The sequence below is a fragment of the Pelophylax lessonae genome (genome assembly GCF_965119305.1).
Source record: "Pelophylax lessonae genome assembly, chromosome: 12".
Lineage (NCBI taxonomy): Eukaryota > Metazoa > Chordata > Amphibia > Anura > Ranidae > Pelophylax > Pelophylax lessonae.
The window spans coordinates 98,852,856-98,869,520 of NC_138779.1; the positions used below are offsets into that span (position 1 = coordinate 98,852,856).

General features: G+C 46.6%; 1 protein-coding gene across 1 annotated transcript in view; it reads right to left on the reverse strand.

Moving 5' to 3' along the window:
* Positions 1 to 714: 714 nt before the first annotated feature.
* The window catches only part of HSPBP1 (HSPA (Hsp70) binding protein 1), a 91,014-nt gene continuing 75,063 nt past the window's right edge, over positions 715 to 16,665 (reverse strand). Inside the window, exon 8 of the mRNA XM_082274361.1 lies at positions 715 to 1,021. Within this exon, the coding sequence (XP_082130487.1) occupies positions 944 to 1,021 (78 nt within the window). The 3' untranslated portion in view covers positions 715 to 943. The remainder of the gene's footprint in view (positions 1,022 to 16,665) is intronic.

Sequence of the window (16,665 nt, forward strand, 5' to 3'; positions counted from 1 at the left end):
GGAGAAAAAAATTCTACTCTAGGAAAGTACAGATACCGCATTTCGGTACTTAAGTACAGTACTTAAGTAGTTCTACTTCGTTACTATACATCTCTGCCTTTATCTAGGTGGCAGCTCACTTCATTTACATTCAATATATTTTGACCTCAAATTATGAAAAAAATTGATTTGATTGTATAGGTTTTATGAGAAAGTAGAAAAGTTTTTTTTTTTTTTGTTTTTTTCCCAAAATGTTCTCTTTTTTCGTTTAAATAATAATAATAATAATAAAAAAAAAAAAAAACAGTGTTGATCAAATACCACAAAAAGAAAGCTTCATGTATTCAAATATTCATGTGAAAAAAAAAAATGGATTTAAATTTCATTTAAATACAGTGTTACATGACCGCGTAATTGCAAGTTAAAGAACCGCAGTGCAGAATAGGGGAAAATGCTCTGGTCATGTAGGGGGTAAAACCTTCCAGAGGTCAAGTGGTAAACATCGGATAGGTTTTATATTTTTTATTGTGAAAAAATAATGGGTTTGTGAGATTTGCAAATCATTGCATTCTGTTTTTATTTAGATTTTTACACAGCGTCCTAGCTATTTTGGAACTGGGGTTGTACATTTATGCATATTGTCATACTGAAATGAATAATATAGGCTGAATGGAGCTCCAACCAAACTGTACTTGTAAAAAAGTAAAATATGCATCAAGTAAAAGTAAAACTAAATTTCAATTTTTCAAAATATATGTATTTTTATTCCAAGATACACAAGTGTTTTTTTGCAGAAATACATATTAAATACGTCAGTCCAATGATGTTTTTAGTTCTCAGACTTCTCTTTTGAAACAAAGATTGTATATGTCTGAGGAGAGCCATGGTAACAGTCTATAACCAAATATTTTACTCATCATCTTGCCCCATCATGAGGCAATATTTGTGAACAGTTTCTATGAGATCATCGGTCCATGCCGTAGTCATCAAGAGTATCCTGGAAGCAGATCTTCAAGAGACGCTCACAAAACTCCAACTCTTCCTAGAAAAAAAAACAATTTTTTTATTTTTAAACCAGGTCTTCTAAATTCCTCCACAAGTGAAGATTAGATAATTTATATTATGGTTTCCACTGCTTTCATATTTTATTTACATATAATGACCTCCTTGGTCCATGCTAACTTACTGTAAAACAAGATTTTTCGATTTCCTCGAGTACAGCAACACAGGACACAGGCTTTCATAAAAGTATTATAACTGTGCTATAAGCAGCTACCTTCAGATGATTGATCAGTAGCAAAAGAAAGGTTGTAGGAATATCCCCCTAAAAACCCAGTATTCTTCTAGCTACCTATAGGGAGATCATAACAGAGGGGAGGCCTAGGTTATGTACTGTACTCCAGGAAACTAACTTTACTGGGAAATCAAAAAAATGGATTTTTGTAAAATCTTACCGTAAAATCCTTTTCTCTTAAGCTCATTGACAGACGTAGTCCTCGTTGATTAATAACAACTCGGGTTATACTGCCCTCTACAGGAGTAGGACTAGACAGGAAAGAAAACATTCTGGCCACACCTTAGGGGCAGTCCCAGAGGGTATATTCTCTCTCTCTCTGCTACAGCAAATCAGTTATGTCACAAAGCAGTGTTTAGAGAATTTAACCCAACCCAACTCAAAAACAGAGGGGTGGGTACTACGTCTGTCAATGAGCTTAAGAGAAAAGGATTTTAAGGTAAGATTTTACAAAAACCCATTTTTCTCTGTCGCTCATTGACAGACGTAGTCCTCGTTGATTAATAACAACTCGGGACGTCCGAAAGCAGTACCACAAATGAGGGGTGGGAAAATGGAAATCAAAATCCAATCTAGAAGGCCCAGCCGGTGCCAACTAGAAGTTTTAAAGGCTCATCAATCACACGATGAGACTCAACTGAAATTCCAACGGAAAAAAAAAAAACCCTCGAGGTAGACCTCCGTTCTCCTCAAATTGCGGCCTGCAAAACCTTGCGGCCAAATGAGGCATCCGCCGATGCCATCACATCAACTTTATAAAATTTCGTAAAGGTATGTACGGACGACCAGGTGGCTGCCTTGCACACCTGGACCACTGACGCCTGATGGCGGTAGGCCCAGGAAGTACTGAGCGCTCGAGTGGAGTGCGCCTTAACAGGGAACGGAGGATTCCGACCCTTAATAGAATAAGCCTGTACCACCGTCTGTCTAATCCATTTGGAGATAGTCGCGGCAGATGCAGGCAACCCCTTTCTGGGGCCATCCGTGATCACAAAAAGTGAATCCGTCTTACGGAACGTTTCCGTAGCCTTCAGGTATACCCTGATTGCCCGAACCACATCCAAGGAATGCAACGCATATTCCCGAGGATGATTGGGCTGAGGACACAAGGAAGGTAGCACAATATCTTCATTCAGATGAAAGTCTGAAACCACATTAGGAAGAAAAGGATGGCTTCGGATGAAGAACTACCTTATCCCTATGAACCACTAGATATGGGGAATGGCATGATAATGCAGCCAGTTCTGACACCCTGCGTGCAGAAGTGATAGCCACCAAAAAGGCCACCTTCTGGGATAATGTAAGCAAGGGAATCTCCCTGATATTTTCAAAGGGAGGTTTCTGCAGAAACGACAAAACCAAATTAAGATCCCAAGGTGGTAAGGGCGCGCGGACTGGCGGAGCCAAGTGCCGAACCCCCTGGATGAAATTCCGCACCAAGGAATTAGTAGCCAAAGGCTTCTGAAAGAAGATTGCTAATGCTGAAACCTGACCCTTGATGGTGCTCAAGGATAGTTTCTGCTCAACCCCCTTTTGCAGAAAGGCCAAGATTCGGGTCACCGAATAGGTACGTGGGGGAAATCCCAAAGATTCACACCACGCAATATAAGTCTTCCATGTGCGATAATAGACTTTGCTGGAAGTCGCTTTCCTTGCTTTAGAGTAGGAATAACTGAAGCTGACAACCCTCTGCCCTTCAGTACCTGGGTCTCAATGGCCAGGCCATTAAAACCAGCGACTGTAAAGCACAATGGAAGATCGGTCCTTGAGACCGCAGATCCTCCCTGAGAGGAAGTCTCCAAGGAGCGTTCGCGACTAGCATGTCCAAGTCGGCCTGACCGGCCTGACGAGGCTAGCCTAGAATTTCCAGGATAGCTGGAGTTCCCTCCATCTCTATCCTGCGGAGAAATCTCAGCAGCAACTTGAGAGGGGGGGAAGATGTATAGTAGCTGATACTGCCTTTATAGGCCGTTCAGCGCGTCTGCTGCGTCCGCTAGAGGATCGCGGGCGCGCGTTACCAACCTCCGCGCCTTCCTGTTGAGCCGATATGCCAACAGATCCACCTCCGGGATGCTCTGATGAAGGCACAGATGGTGAAATCCTTGGTGATCGACCTAAGTGATCACCCTGATATTGTCTGACTGGATCCGAACCAGGCTGCCCTAGAGCTGCTTGGTCCAGGCAATCCGACAAAGTCTGATCGCTCTCTGTTCCCACACATTTATCAGAAACTTGATTCTTATCAGGAGTGATGATTTCTCCTGGTTGAGCATTAGAGACCGAAGTCACCAGACTAGAGGCTCCTTGGTCTGTTTGCTCAACCGGATCCGATTCCTGTAGGGAACTGAGACTAATCTTTGGAAAAGGTAAAGAAAATTATCTTTTCAGGGAACGGGAACTACCGCTCCCTGTAGCACCTAAATGTTGGAAGGGAAGAATCGCACCGGTAGCAGTGATCGATACTCGATCTTGTGTCCTGATCGTATGATCTTGTTATACCTGAAGGGTTTCACATGTATTGTCACTTTAAGGCTGGCTCCACCCAGGAGTGATGACAAGGGTCAAGGGGCAGAGTGGCCATCTTTAGACACATGCAGAGATGTATTGATATGCAGAGCTGTCCTGTAATGCTGTACAGTGAGTCCTGAATAAACAACCGTTGTTCCAGACCAGAGTCCTGTGTCTCTCACAACACGGAGAATATAACAGTGGCGACGAGGATGGGATTTACAAGGTTACTATCCGTGTGAGAAAGGAAAGGAAGAAAAAAAAACTCTGGATTGTCAGGAATACAAAACCCACAGAGCCCAGCAGGAAAATGTCATTGATCGGGACATTAAGTGAATTTGATGGCGAACAGACAACGTGGATTTCTTGGATTGAAAGATTAGAACAATATTTCTGTGCAAATGCCATCCCAGGCGACAGGCAAGTAGCAGTTTTTCTGACAGTGGTTGGTGCTAGGACATATGACACTCTTAGGGATCTCCTTTTCCCTGAAAAACCAGCAACTAAGACTTTGGCAGAGCTCCTGACACTGTTAGGGAATCACTTCCAGCCTAAACCACTAGAGATTGCAGAGAGATTCAGGTTCTATCAGCGGCAGCAGCAGCCGGGTGAAGATATTAAGGCTTATGTGCTCGCCCTTCGCAGACTAGCCTCAACCTGTTCTTTTGGGGAGTATTTACCAACTGCACTGAGGGATAAGTTTGTCATGGGACTGAATAGTGAGTCTAGCCAAAAGAGACTGTTAACAGAGAAAGACCTTACCCTTACAAAGGCAATTGAGATAGCTTCAGTGATGGAAATGGCTGTGAAAGATACAGAAGCTTTGAACCCCCAGAGCAGAAGGGGAGAGGTTAAAGAGGAAGTTTTCAGAACAGCAGTCAAGCAAACTGCAGCTAACGGTAAATATAGACCCTCACCAACCAGGACGTCAGCTTGCTACCGTTGTGGGAATACAGACCATGATCACAAAGTCTGCCGGTTTAAGGATCAGCTCTGTCATAATTGTGGAAAGGCAGGCCATCTGAAACGAGTCTGCCATAGTAAGAAGGTGCGAAATAAACAACCTCTGAACCCCAGGACAAAGGCATATATGGTGGGAAGATATCCATCGTCATCGGAATCAGGGGATGAGGAAGTGCTCCACAGATTGGACATACATCATATGCATTCAGCACCCTCAGCAATGACTGTAGAGGTAACCGTGGAAGGAAAGAAACTCAAGATGGATGTAGACACAGGAGCAGCAGTTTCAGTTATCACCCAGAAACAATGGAGAAAACTTCTGATCCGAACAACTGTCCGTCCAACACCAATCAAACTGCAGACATACTCAAAGCAGATACTCCACCCACTGGGGTACGTGAAAGTACAGGTATCCTACAAGGGTCAGACAAAGAGAATGCCATTGTATATCCTAGAACATGGGGGACCCCCTCTCTTTGGGAGAGACTGGATTGCTCACTTTGGCATGCCAGACATCGCCATTAACCCCTGCAACACTGTGACCATCACATCAAGAGATAACGAGGGATGGGTGGAATCCCTGAAACAGCGATTCCCACAAGTCTTTGATCACCATTTGGGAAAAATAAAGCATGACTGTGTGAGACTCAGGCTGAAACCCAATGCCCAGCCTAGGTTCTTCAAAGCTCGGACGGTACCTTTCGCACTCCGAGCAGGTGTGGAAGCTGAACTAAGCCGGCTGGAGGAACAAGGTGTCATCTCAAAGGTAGAGCACAGCGAGTGGGCATCACCAGTTGTACCAGTAAAGAAAGCGAATGGGGACTTACGCATTTGTGGCGATTTCCGCATGGCACTAAATTCTCAACTGGAGATAGACCAGTATCCCCTACCCAGAGTAGATGACATTTTTGCCTCTCTTGCAGGAGGTCAAAAGTTCACCAAGCTTGATCTCAGGCAAGCTTATTTACAGTTTGAGGTCCACCCTTCGTCCCGCAAGTTTCTAACAATCAACACTCACAAGGGACTGTATGAATACAATCGGATGGTGTTTGGGGTAGCCTCCGCCCCAGCCATTTGGCAACGCAAAATGGATGAGATTTTGGCGGACATTCCTTTCACACAGTGCCTGTTAGATGACATGCTCATCACGGGCCTGACGGACCAGGAACACAAGCATAACGTGGAGCTTGTGTTGGCGAGACTGCAAGAACAGGGTCTAAAAGTGAACTTGGCGAAATGCCAATTCATGGTACCTAAATTGGAGTTTTGTGGCCACCTTGTGGATGCAGAGGGTATACACACCACGGAAGCCAAAGTTGATGCTTTAGTAAAAGCTCCAGCCCCGACCAACGTCCAGCAGCTGCGATCATACCTGGGCTTGCTGAACTATTACCACAAATTCCTGCCGGATCTAGCACACACTTTGTTTCCATTAAACAAGCTTTTGGAGACACACTCCAGATGGAACTGGTCGGCTGCATGCCAACGTGCTTTTGAAGTTTCTAAGCGAAAGCTGTTGGCGTCACGCATGCTCGTGCACTATGACCTCCAAAGGCCTCTCACCTTGGCTTGTGATGCCTCACCCTATGGTCTAGGGGCTGTACTATCTCACGTTTTACCAGATGGGTCAGAGAAACCTGTGGCATTCGCCTCCAGGTCCTTGACAAAAGCAGAAAGCAATTACTCTCACATTGACAAAGAGGCTCTGGCGCTCATATGGGCAATTAAGAAGTTTAATCTTTACCTGTATGGTAGGGAATTCACCATACTGACTGATCATAAACCACTCCTTCAGATCTTTAGCCCTGACAAAGGCATCTCCCAGACGACTGCAGCCCGTCTTCAACGCTATGCCCTATTCTTGGGAGCATATAACTACAAAATCCAGTATCGCAGCCATGATGCCAACGCTAATGCAGACGCCATGTCCCGTCTGACAAGGACATTAACAGACTCTTCTCCACCTGTCAAGAGTTGTCGTTACACCAGCCTGTCCTTTCTGTCTTCCGGGGAAGTAGCAGCCCATACAGCCAAGGATACCTTCCTTAAGACAATACTCTCCTGGGTACGTTACGGTTGGCCTGCAACTGTCACACAGGATTATGAGCCTTACTTCCGTAGGCGTCTGGAATTAACTGTGTCTGGCAACTGTGTTTTATGGGGAGACCGAGTGATCGTTCCACAGACCCTCCGGAGACACATTCTGGAATTGCTACATACTGGTCATCCCGGGGGCACACGTATGAAACAAAAGGCCCGAGGCTATGTGTGGTGGCCGAACCTCGACTCCGATATCACGACATATGTGAATGCGTGTGCTGGATGTGCACAAACTGCGAGAGACCCTCCTCGAGGGTGCGTCCAGCCCTGGACTTGGCCCACGGTTCCCTGGTTTCGCCTACACTTGGACTTTGCAGGCCCGATCAGAGGACACACCTTTTTGATCATTATTGATGCCCATTCAAAGTGGCCTGAGGTCGTTCCTGTTACTCAGCCAACGACTAAGGCGACGATTTCCATACTGTTACATCTCGCTGCTACGTTTGGATACCCCAGAGAAATTGTCACAGACAACGGTGCACAATTCACAAGCCAGGAGTTTCAGGGTTTCCTGACTGCCCACAACATCAAACACAAGTTGACCGCACCTTACCACCCGGCTACAAATGGTCAAGCAGAAAGGTTTGTACAGACCTTCAAACGCTATTTCAAAGCTACTGTGGCTACAAGTAAACAACAGTCCCTGTCACCCCAGCAGCTGGACTCCTTCCTTTCTGCTTACAGAACCACACCACATGCAACCACTGGGAAAACTCCAGCTGAACTTCTTTTGGGTCGGCAGCCATGGACTGTTTTGGATATGCTCCGCCCTCAAACGGTCCAGGAACATGTACGGCAGTCCCAAGACAAGAGGGTCGAACACGACGAGATTCCCCGGTTTACAGCCCAGCAAAAGGTATGGGCCCGATCTTATGGCGCTTCCAACACTCGTTGGCTTCCTGCTATCGTCGCAGAGACTTTGGGACCCAAAATGTATAGGGTCTGCCTGGAAGATGGTTCCATTTGCAGAAGGCATGCGGACCAATTGCGTCCTCGTTCTCAGCTGCCCGAATCCCTGACATCGGCTGCACCTCCAGTGTCTCAAGGATCTGCTCCTACCGGATCAGGAGGCATTGAGACTGATGCTTGGGGAGACTCTGAACTTTTGAACTCAGCTCCAACAGAGCCCTCCAGCCCTGGACCAGAGGTCTGCTCACCCTCTGAGCTAGGGAATCCCCTCTTGGCCCCGCCGGTGTCCATTCCGGCCAGCCCTGCTTCCTCCAGCCCCGAGTCGCTGGGTGCCCGTCCTCAACGACACTGTCGCCCTCCTGACCGGTTTCAAATGCAAGACCGGTTACGAGACTTTCGACGGGCCCGCCGAAAGTGATCCGCTGCCATTTTCTCCCCGGAGCTTCCCTGGAAGTTGTTCTCACATCCGGACATGGAAGAAACCATGTAAATCTCCTGAGTTGGAGGACTGTATTGGACAATTATGAGTACTGTTTTATGCCTGTTCTTGTTTTGTTGTTTTTTTTTTTTTGTTTTTTGTTTTTTTTTTTTAGGTATGGATGGAAGGTGTTATACCTGAAGGGTTTCACATGTATTGTCACTTTAAGGCTGGCTCCACCCAGGAGTGATGACAAGGGTCAAGGGGCAGAGTGGCCATCTTTAGACACATGCAGAGATGTATTGATATGCAGAGCTGTCCTGTAATGCTGTACAGTGAGTCCTGAATAAACAACCGTTGTTCCAGACCAGAGTCCTGTGTCTCTCACAACACGGAGAATATAACAGATCTCCTGAACCCCTTAGTCCGAGATTCAGGAAGGCTCTCTAGCTCTGAATGCCGGTGAAGACGTCCCCCCACCCTCAAGCCGGGTGGGGGCGCACCTTCAGGCTGTATTAGCCTTAACTTCAGGTTTGGCTGAGTCGGCCTTTTGTTTGCCCGACCAGCGCCTCTTGAACCCTCCTAGAGGGGCTTTGCCTTTCCCGCTCGCCCCAGCGGAGCGAACGAACCCTTTATGAGCGGCAAAGAAAGGTCCACGCTTGTTAAGAGGTCCTTTAGCTTTAGCAGCCTGCAGCAAAAAAGTGCTTTTGCCCCCAGTGACATCCTTAATGATCTCATCTAGGGTGGCCCCAAATAGGGGATTCCCCTGAAAGGGGAGATTCGCCAAGGCTTTTTTGGAACCTAGATCCGCTGACCAGCATTTTAACCACAGCACACGTCTGAGGATTACCGCTGACATAGATGCATGCCCTAACAAGGGGGTGGCATCCAGGGCTGCGTCACAGACGAACTGCAGTCCTTGTATAATTTGTTCCATCAAATCAGATGCTGCCTGGGGGATACCTTTCCCCTTTAGGTCATGGCGTACCAATCTTGCCCATTCCGTTAATGTCTGTGAAACGAAACCAATGACAATCACTGGTCTAAAAGCTGACCCTATCAGGGAAAAAATAGTGCGGGACTCCGCTTCCATCTTCCGATCCACCGGATCCTTAAAGGACGGAGCGTCCTCCAACGGGATAACAGTGGCTTTATTCAGTCTGGAAATAGGTGGATCCACCACTGGTGGTACCGTCCATTTCTTAATGAGGGATTCCGCAAACGGATAGCGTCTAGCAGTGCGCTTGGAAACAGTAAAGGTACGTTTTGAATGATCCCATTCCTCTTTAATTTTATTACCAAAACATTTGGGTAAGGGAAAAACCTTCGCCGTCTTGGTAGGTTTACTAGTACCAAAGGGAATTTCCATCTCAGTTGCCTCTGCCGGTAAAACCTCAAGTCTTAAGGTTTCCCGGACCGTCACAACTAGTGCGTCCACCAATGCTTCTTCTTGTGCTATGGCGGAGGCAGGAACGTCCTCCTCACTGTCTGAGGGAACTTTACCTGAGACAACAGCCCCTGCAGAGGGACCTGCAGCTGTAATGACCATCTCAGAATCTGAATCTGAAGTATCAGATGAAATAGGGGTAGGCGGGGGGTCGCTTTCTTGACCCCCGTCCCTGACAGGCCATCTCCACCCGAGACACCAAAGACTCCAAAACTGCTGTGAATGCATCAATACTCTGTGAACTGGAGGGTCCTGCGGCCACCTCGAGGGGAACAGGTGGGGGTACCTGTGTGGCAGGGTCCATGATTATTCCAGACACTTGCCGGAAAAATTTAATTTGCCAAAAAAAATAAAACTTTTTTTTTTTTTTTTCTTTAGACCCCCAGCGCCACAGCGCCCCTCAGTGTTACCTGCTTAGGGACCCCTACAGAGCGAGAGAGAGAGACCCCAAGGCTCACCACTTGATGCTCAGAAGTTTCAATACAACCTGTTCCAGCACTGTCTATTACAGACAGGAAGTCTTTGGCTGGCTTTCCCGGGTAAAAGGAGGCGGCTCCGCCCCTTTGCACGCCTTCCGGCGCCTCCCCCTAGCTCCTCGAGGTGTTTGGTCACCTCAAACATGGCCGCCCCCATGCTGGAGACACGAGGCTACGCCAATATGGCGGCCTCGTGCGACCTGCAAGACAATGGCGGCGGCCTGTGTAGGATAGCGGCGGCTAGCAGTGGGATGTCTATGTTCGGCCTGGCGGCCTGCGGGAGTATCTCGGCCCCACAACCTTCACCCTGAATGGTGATAAGCCTGGCCGGCGGTACAGGACCCTGGCGGGCCGCATGCAGTCCGTGGACCGTCGGGAGGCAGCCCTCTGTCCTTCCGAAGTGACCGTTTGCTGGAGGAATGGCGATCTGGACTGCAGTGACTCAGGCATAGGCATCGGCCTGTGTACACCTCTGACAGGTAGGATACCTTTTACTTCAATAGTAATGCCCCTTATAGTACTGCCACTGACTTCAGTCACCCTTACAGTTTTGCAATGACCTTAGATAGTCAGCTCCCAAACCAAGCCTCCTGGTTTCTGTTCACAAAAAATCACACTCAAATTGGGGGATCTGTGACCTGTTATAGGATAGAGGGGAGACCCATCCTACCATTCCAGAGAGGGGCCCGCGTCCACCACAAACCCGACAGGGGGGGAGGGGGAACATACTACTCACCATACCGGAACCAGGCGGGCGCCCACTCCTGACAGAACCCCTCTCCACCGGGGTGGGGGGGCTGTCGACCAATACGGACGCCGTGACTCTGTTGGTCATTGGCGTTCAGGCGAGACGTTTAACTCGCCGGGTCAGTCCCCGTCCAGTGGGACTATGTCGCGGCCGACCCAGCGCGGAGCTATGGCCTGCACGCGCTCGTAGGCTGAACTGGGGTGACCACTGGATCTCAACATCCAGCCCGTCGCCCAGTTACAGCTTGCTTGCTTGAAGATCTCACAGGAACACTGGAGAAAAAAGCTGTCTAAAAAAATCTAAGAAAAATTCCTGCCAGGACCGAAGATCCTAGCAAGGCATCTAGGTCCTTACTCCTAACTAGACAGAAAAAAACTGATTTGCTGTAGCAGAGAGAGAGAGGATATACCCTCTGGGACTGCCCCTAAGGTGTGGCCAGAATGTTTTCTTTCCTGTCTAGTCCTACTCCTGTAGAGGGCAGTATAACCCGAGTTGTTATTAATCAACGAGGACTACGTCTGTCAATGAGCGACAGAGAAATCCATTTTCCTGATCACAGGACACAGGCTTCATTAAACCATTACATCTGGAATGTCCAAAATCAGTCCAACTGAGGGGTGGACAACACAGCAAACAATGCAAACAGGCCCAAATAACAAATAGGTCAAATAGGGCTTGACAGACTCTGAGCATTTGCCAGATTCTGAAATGCCCAAATAGCACCTGAATCTGACAGAATGTGATTTAACAAGAAAAGGAGGAACCTTATTCATCAGGCTATAGGCCTGAACGATAACTTGTCTGTGAAGACCACTGTGGGGATACGCTCAGACCCCTCATATGGAGGTATATAACTGGCGGCGTCTCCAGCTCTCCAGTTGCCTGAAGGAGGAGGCGGCCCGCTTTGTCCTGATCTGGTCTCTTGCTAGCTCTCTGAGAGCGGGAGTGAGAGCTTGAGACGCCGCCAGTTATATACCTTCATACGGCGGGTCCGTGGCTTAGCCCCACAGCGGTCTTCTCATTCCTCATGATGGCTGGCTGCTTGATTGGTGATCCTGCAAGATACTTTTATGTAAGCATATTTGAATAAAGGGTTACTTGTTTTTACTATCACACTGACCCAGGTGCCCTCTTTCTGCTGTGGTTGTTTGTGTCTGAGGGAATTCCCATTTCCTGCTGAGGAGCTTCCGGTGATTGTGTGTGCTATTCCCATCAACCTATGGCATTCATCCATCCTGCGGACTTCTCCTTGATATTCCTTACCACTATGGACTTGTATGGACTAATTCTTACCCAATTCGTTTTGATTATATCTTAGTATTTTTTACCTCCCCCCCCCCCATTATTGATCCTTTATGGTCTACCTTATAGCTGTCAGTGAACGCTGACTCACACACTACCTGCCAGATCTGTGTGATATATTGCTTGTATTGTTCCAAGGTGGAGACATATCCCTTAGTAGTGCTAAAGGTCAATTTTTGGTCCAGACCAAACTGACCAAACTGGAGGAAGAACAGAAGAGGTCACATGGATGAAAGTTCCTTAAATTGCACCAAGCAAAGTAGGCCCCCTAGGTGCAGTAGTAGACTGTACAAGAAAGTGATTTACTAACCTTTAAGAGGGCAGGGAACACATGGCCCCTAGACCGTTAAGGAACATGGCTTCAACAGCCATTCCAATAAAGCCAGTGACCGAGCAGCAGGATGAACACTGGATGATCCAGAAGAGCAGATGGGCAGACTGCCAGGAGCTTGGGTACATTGAAATTCCATGTTCTCCTGGGCCAATTTGATGCAATAAGGAGGATGTCCTCCTCATTCCTATGGAGTAGGCGAGGAAGAAACTGGAGGGATGGAAAGGCGTCAGACTGAATTCATCCCACAGTTTAACCAAAGTGTCCACTGCTAGGATACTCAGACTTAGTGACAAAATTGTCCAGTTGCTGTTGTATCTGGACAATAAGAGGTCCCTATCAGGTGTTCCATACCAGTGGCAAATGCTTTTAAAGATCTCCAGATAGAAAATCCAGTTTCCTGGATCCAGACGCTGATAACTGAAAGTTTCCCTGTCTGGTGATGTGGACAGGAACTCCATAATGCAATGTTCTGATCAAAAGAGGATTACGTCTGTTTCCCTTAGAGCAGCATGACTTCTTGATGAAAGATGAAGGCCACAGCATTTTCCAAATGTGTTCTTGTCAGGTATCTTTGCTATAGAGGAGTCCAGCGTTGAAGGGACAACCAAGCCACCCCAGAAAGTTGATCGGACTGACAACCAAGTCCCCTGTACTAAGATGTTCAGGACTGCTCTTTAGCCTGACAGGCTAGCATCCACTGTGAGAACTCCCCATGACTAAAGAAGAAACAGAAATCCACCCTGTCAAAGAGAGTCTGGTCTTGCGGATCAGACACATAAGGTGGTCATAGGACGGAGTCAGTTTATACTACGTGGCCAGAATTTTTAGGTTTAATGATGCGGAGTGAAACAAGGTTTTGTGACACCACCCCGAAAAAAGCTACCATGCGATCCAAGACACTCACGCATACACAAATTGAGGGCTATATCTGAGAACCATGGGACAGAAGTTTGTACCAAGGCAGAAACATTCTGGACAAATGTTGTGTCCAATGCGAGACACAGGTAATCAAATCTGTGAAATTGATCCAGCAATGACTTCTGTAGGTCGAGGGTCTAACTGAAGCTCCGTAGAACCTGTACCACATGTTGAATGTTGGCTGACAGGGAGGACTGACTGATCCTTTAGCAGGAAAATGTCCAGGTACCCCACAATGTGGATCTATGGAAAAAAAAACAGAGGCAAAACCGGAGCAAGCACCTTTGTTAAAAAAGAGGGACAGACGTGACAGGCCCAAGGGAAAGGTGAAAAACTGGTAATACTGATTTCCCACCACATAATGATAACTACATCAATGAGGCAAAAATGTGCAGTTAAGTATCCTGGATGTCTATGGAAGAAAAGAAGAAAGCTAAAGGAGGGAGGAAATGTACAACTTTGCATTTTCCTTGCAAAACTTCTGAACCCATAGGAATACGTTTAAAGTTTTCAGATTCGGAATGGGCTGAACTCCACCATTCAGTTTTTAACCTTTTATTTCACAAAAGTTTTTCATTGGATTTGTTCAATAAACGATGTACAGTAACATAGGACATGGGTATACAAGTAAACCAAACAATGGTTAGTGTAAAAAATTACCAGACATCAGTACCAAAACACAAATGCAGAGGGAATTTAAAACACATCTACAAAGGATTTGCAACTATGCGTGTAAGTGGGAAACGATAAAAAGGTACAAATCCTATGGGGATTCCTCAATGAAAAAGGTCATAAAATGCCTCTGTAAGAAAAAGGAAGGGGTGAATAATTTGCTCATGACTAAAAACACTAAAGACTATAAAAGGGGGAAGAATAGACCGAGAAATAGAAAGGAAGAAGGGTAGAGGAAAAGAACAAGCCCAAGAAAAAAATGGCACATGGGAAAGGAAGACAAAATAGTGGCGAGAGGGTATGTAATCATGTTACATACTTGTATCCAGAAGCAGAAGGACCACCAAATCTGGAAAAGAGTGCTGCACAGTCTACAGCCCTGAAAGCCCATTGGGGGGACATTGGGAACTGATTTATATCAAGTTAAATTAAGTAGTAAGAATTTTCCTGGGCAAAGGTTTTGGGAACATTTAGGCTTCATCCACTCACACCTGAGCGTATCGTTTTCAGGCGTTTTTTCAGGCATTTTTTGCAGGTGTTTGGAGGCAGGCATTGCCATCGAACAAAAATGTAATCTGCCATAAAAGAAACTCATGTACTTTTTTGAGCTTCAGGCATTTTGCTTTAGGAGACAAAATGCTCCTATGTGAATGGGGGCCATTGAAATGAATGGGATTTTGCTTGTTGGGCGTTTTGAGACTTCAGAGATGAGCGTTTTACGAGCTGAAAAACGCTCAGGTATGAACGGGGCCTTGGAGGTGGCCAACCAAATGTTATTCCTGTCTGCCTGGTGAAGAGGTCTGCCAGGGTCTGTTTTGCACTATTCTATGTAGGGGAGATTCCGTGTCTGTGTGTGAAGCATATAGAGTAGAAACCAGACCCCTGGAGTTAGGGTCCTTCTGGCAGAAGTTTTCTAATGGTGTCAGGTGTGTGGGGCATTCAATACAGTGCATAATTTAACTGGAAATGTAATTCTTTGAGCATAATGGAAGGCTTTCTCAGCAGGTACGTTCTAGTGCTCCTGCAAATATTAGCAAGAATTAGCAGTATATAAACCTACCTGACCCTGCCACAACCAGAAAGCTATGGGCTTTTGAACAGTGGGAAGAAAAAGGGGTATCCAGAATTCCTGACAGGGCAAATAGAAGGAGAGAAGATTGCAGGAATATTTCACCTGATCCCAGTTTTTACCTTTTTGAACCTAGAAAGCATTCTACTATAGCAGGATGGATTTCAAGATGGAGAAACTGAAGCAGGGAGGAGGTAGAGTGCGAAACTCTAGTTTGTAGCCCTCTGGAAAAAAACAGTCCGAACCCAGGCATCCGATAGGCAGACTCAATAGACTACTCAGTCTTTTTTCTGCCATCACTTTTCTATGTTTCTACTATTCTGAAACCAAAAGACTGAGAAGGCCAACAGACATAATAAGGCCTTGGTTTCATGCTTCGCTCAATTGGATGGCTGTCTTCTTGCAAAAGTTGGTTTATGTCTTAGACGTAATATTGGAAGTTTGAGATGAAAAATTAGGAACCTTTTCGAACCTCAAAAGTAGTTCACCTACTGGTGGAAGCACAAGCCTTTTTCTTCTGGGGGAGGGGATATTCTTATCCAACAAGAGACCAAAGCAGGCATTTGGCGCTGAAATGTAACCATTGGTGTCTCGCAAGGTAGCTCAGCTGACCAACATTTAAGCCAGAGGATCCTGCAGATGCTGTGAAGAGAGAAGGCTCATCCTAGCAATTTGGCTCATTGCCAAGCCATTTACACAGTAAGACAAGGCTGAAGGCAAAAGTTCCAGCTGAATATGAACAGAGATCTGTAAGGATGGAGCCGAGACTTTGAGCCAAACCTAGTCCAGACAGCAATGGTTTGGCATACTGCTTCAGACAAAACTGCTGGGTGAATGACAGGGCTCACCAGGGCAGGCAAAGATAGCCTTGTCCTAGGTTCAGTGCGTTGCGGGACACGACGTCAAATCACATGCGATGTAGAAGTGGTGCGATTCGCATAGCATCAAAATGGTGGAGGACCCTTTTTTTTGCACCTGAATCGCATCACATGGGTGTTCACACCCATGAATTCAAATTCTGGCAATCACACTGCATTTTGCATTCTGTTTCAGGGTGTCTTTAATCTAACACTGACCCCTGAAGGAGATCGCATTGGTGCCGTGCGATTGCAATGCAGTGGGGGAAACGCACACGAGTCGCTGCGTTACCCGCATCACATTAGTGATGCAAAAGTCTCCTTGAGTTTTGGAGAGATTAATGTCCTGTGTCTCATCCTAATCAGATGCCTCAGCCTCATGCTCTGGTACTATGTGTGGCTCAAAAAGTCAAAGACTAAAGTCGATGGGGGGCAAAAGAGAACGGCTGCCACCCTTGTAGTCTAAGGCCTCAACAGGACCATAAATTCTGCCCATGAACTCTGACATTAAAGCAGGAAATTTCTCTCTAGACAAGAAGGATGAGGCAAGTGTGACCGAAAGGCTGACTAAACTAACCTGAGGAAGGCAGAGAGTCTGAACAGGAGCAAGCATTGGAGAAAAGGGTAACAGGACCCTGAACCAATGTACTACAACCCCCAGTAGTGCTAAA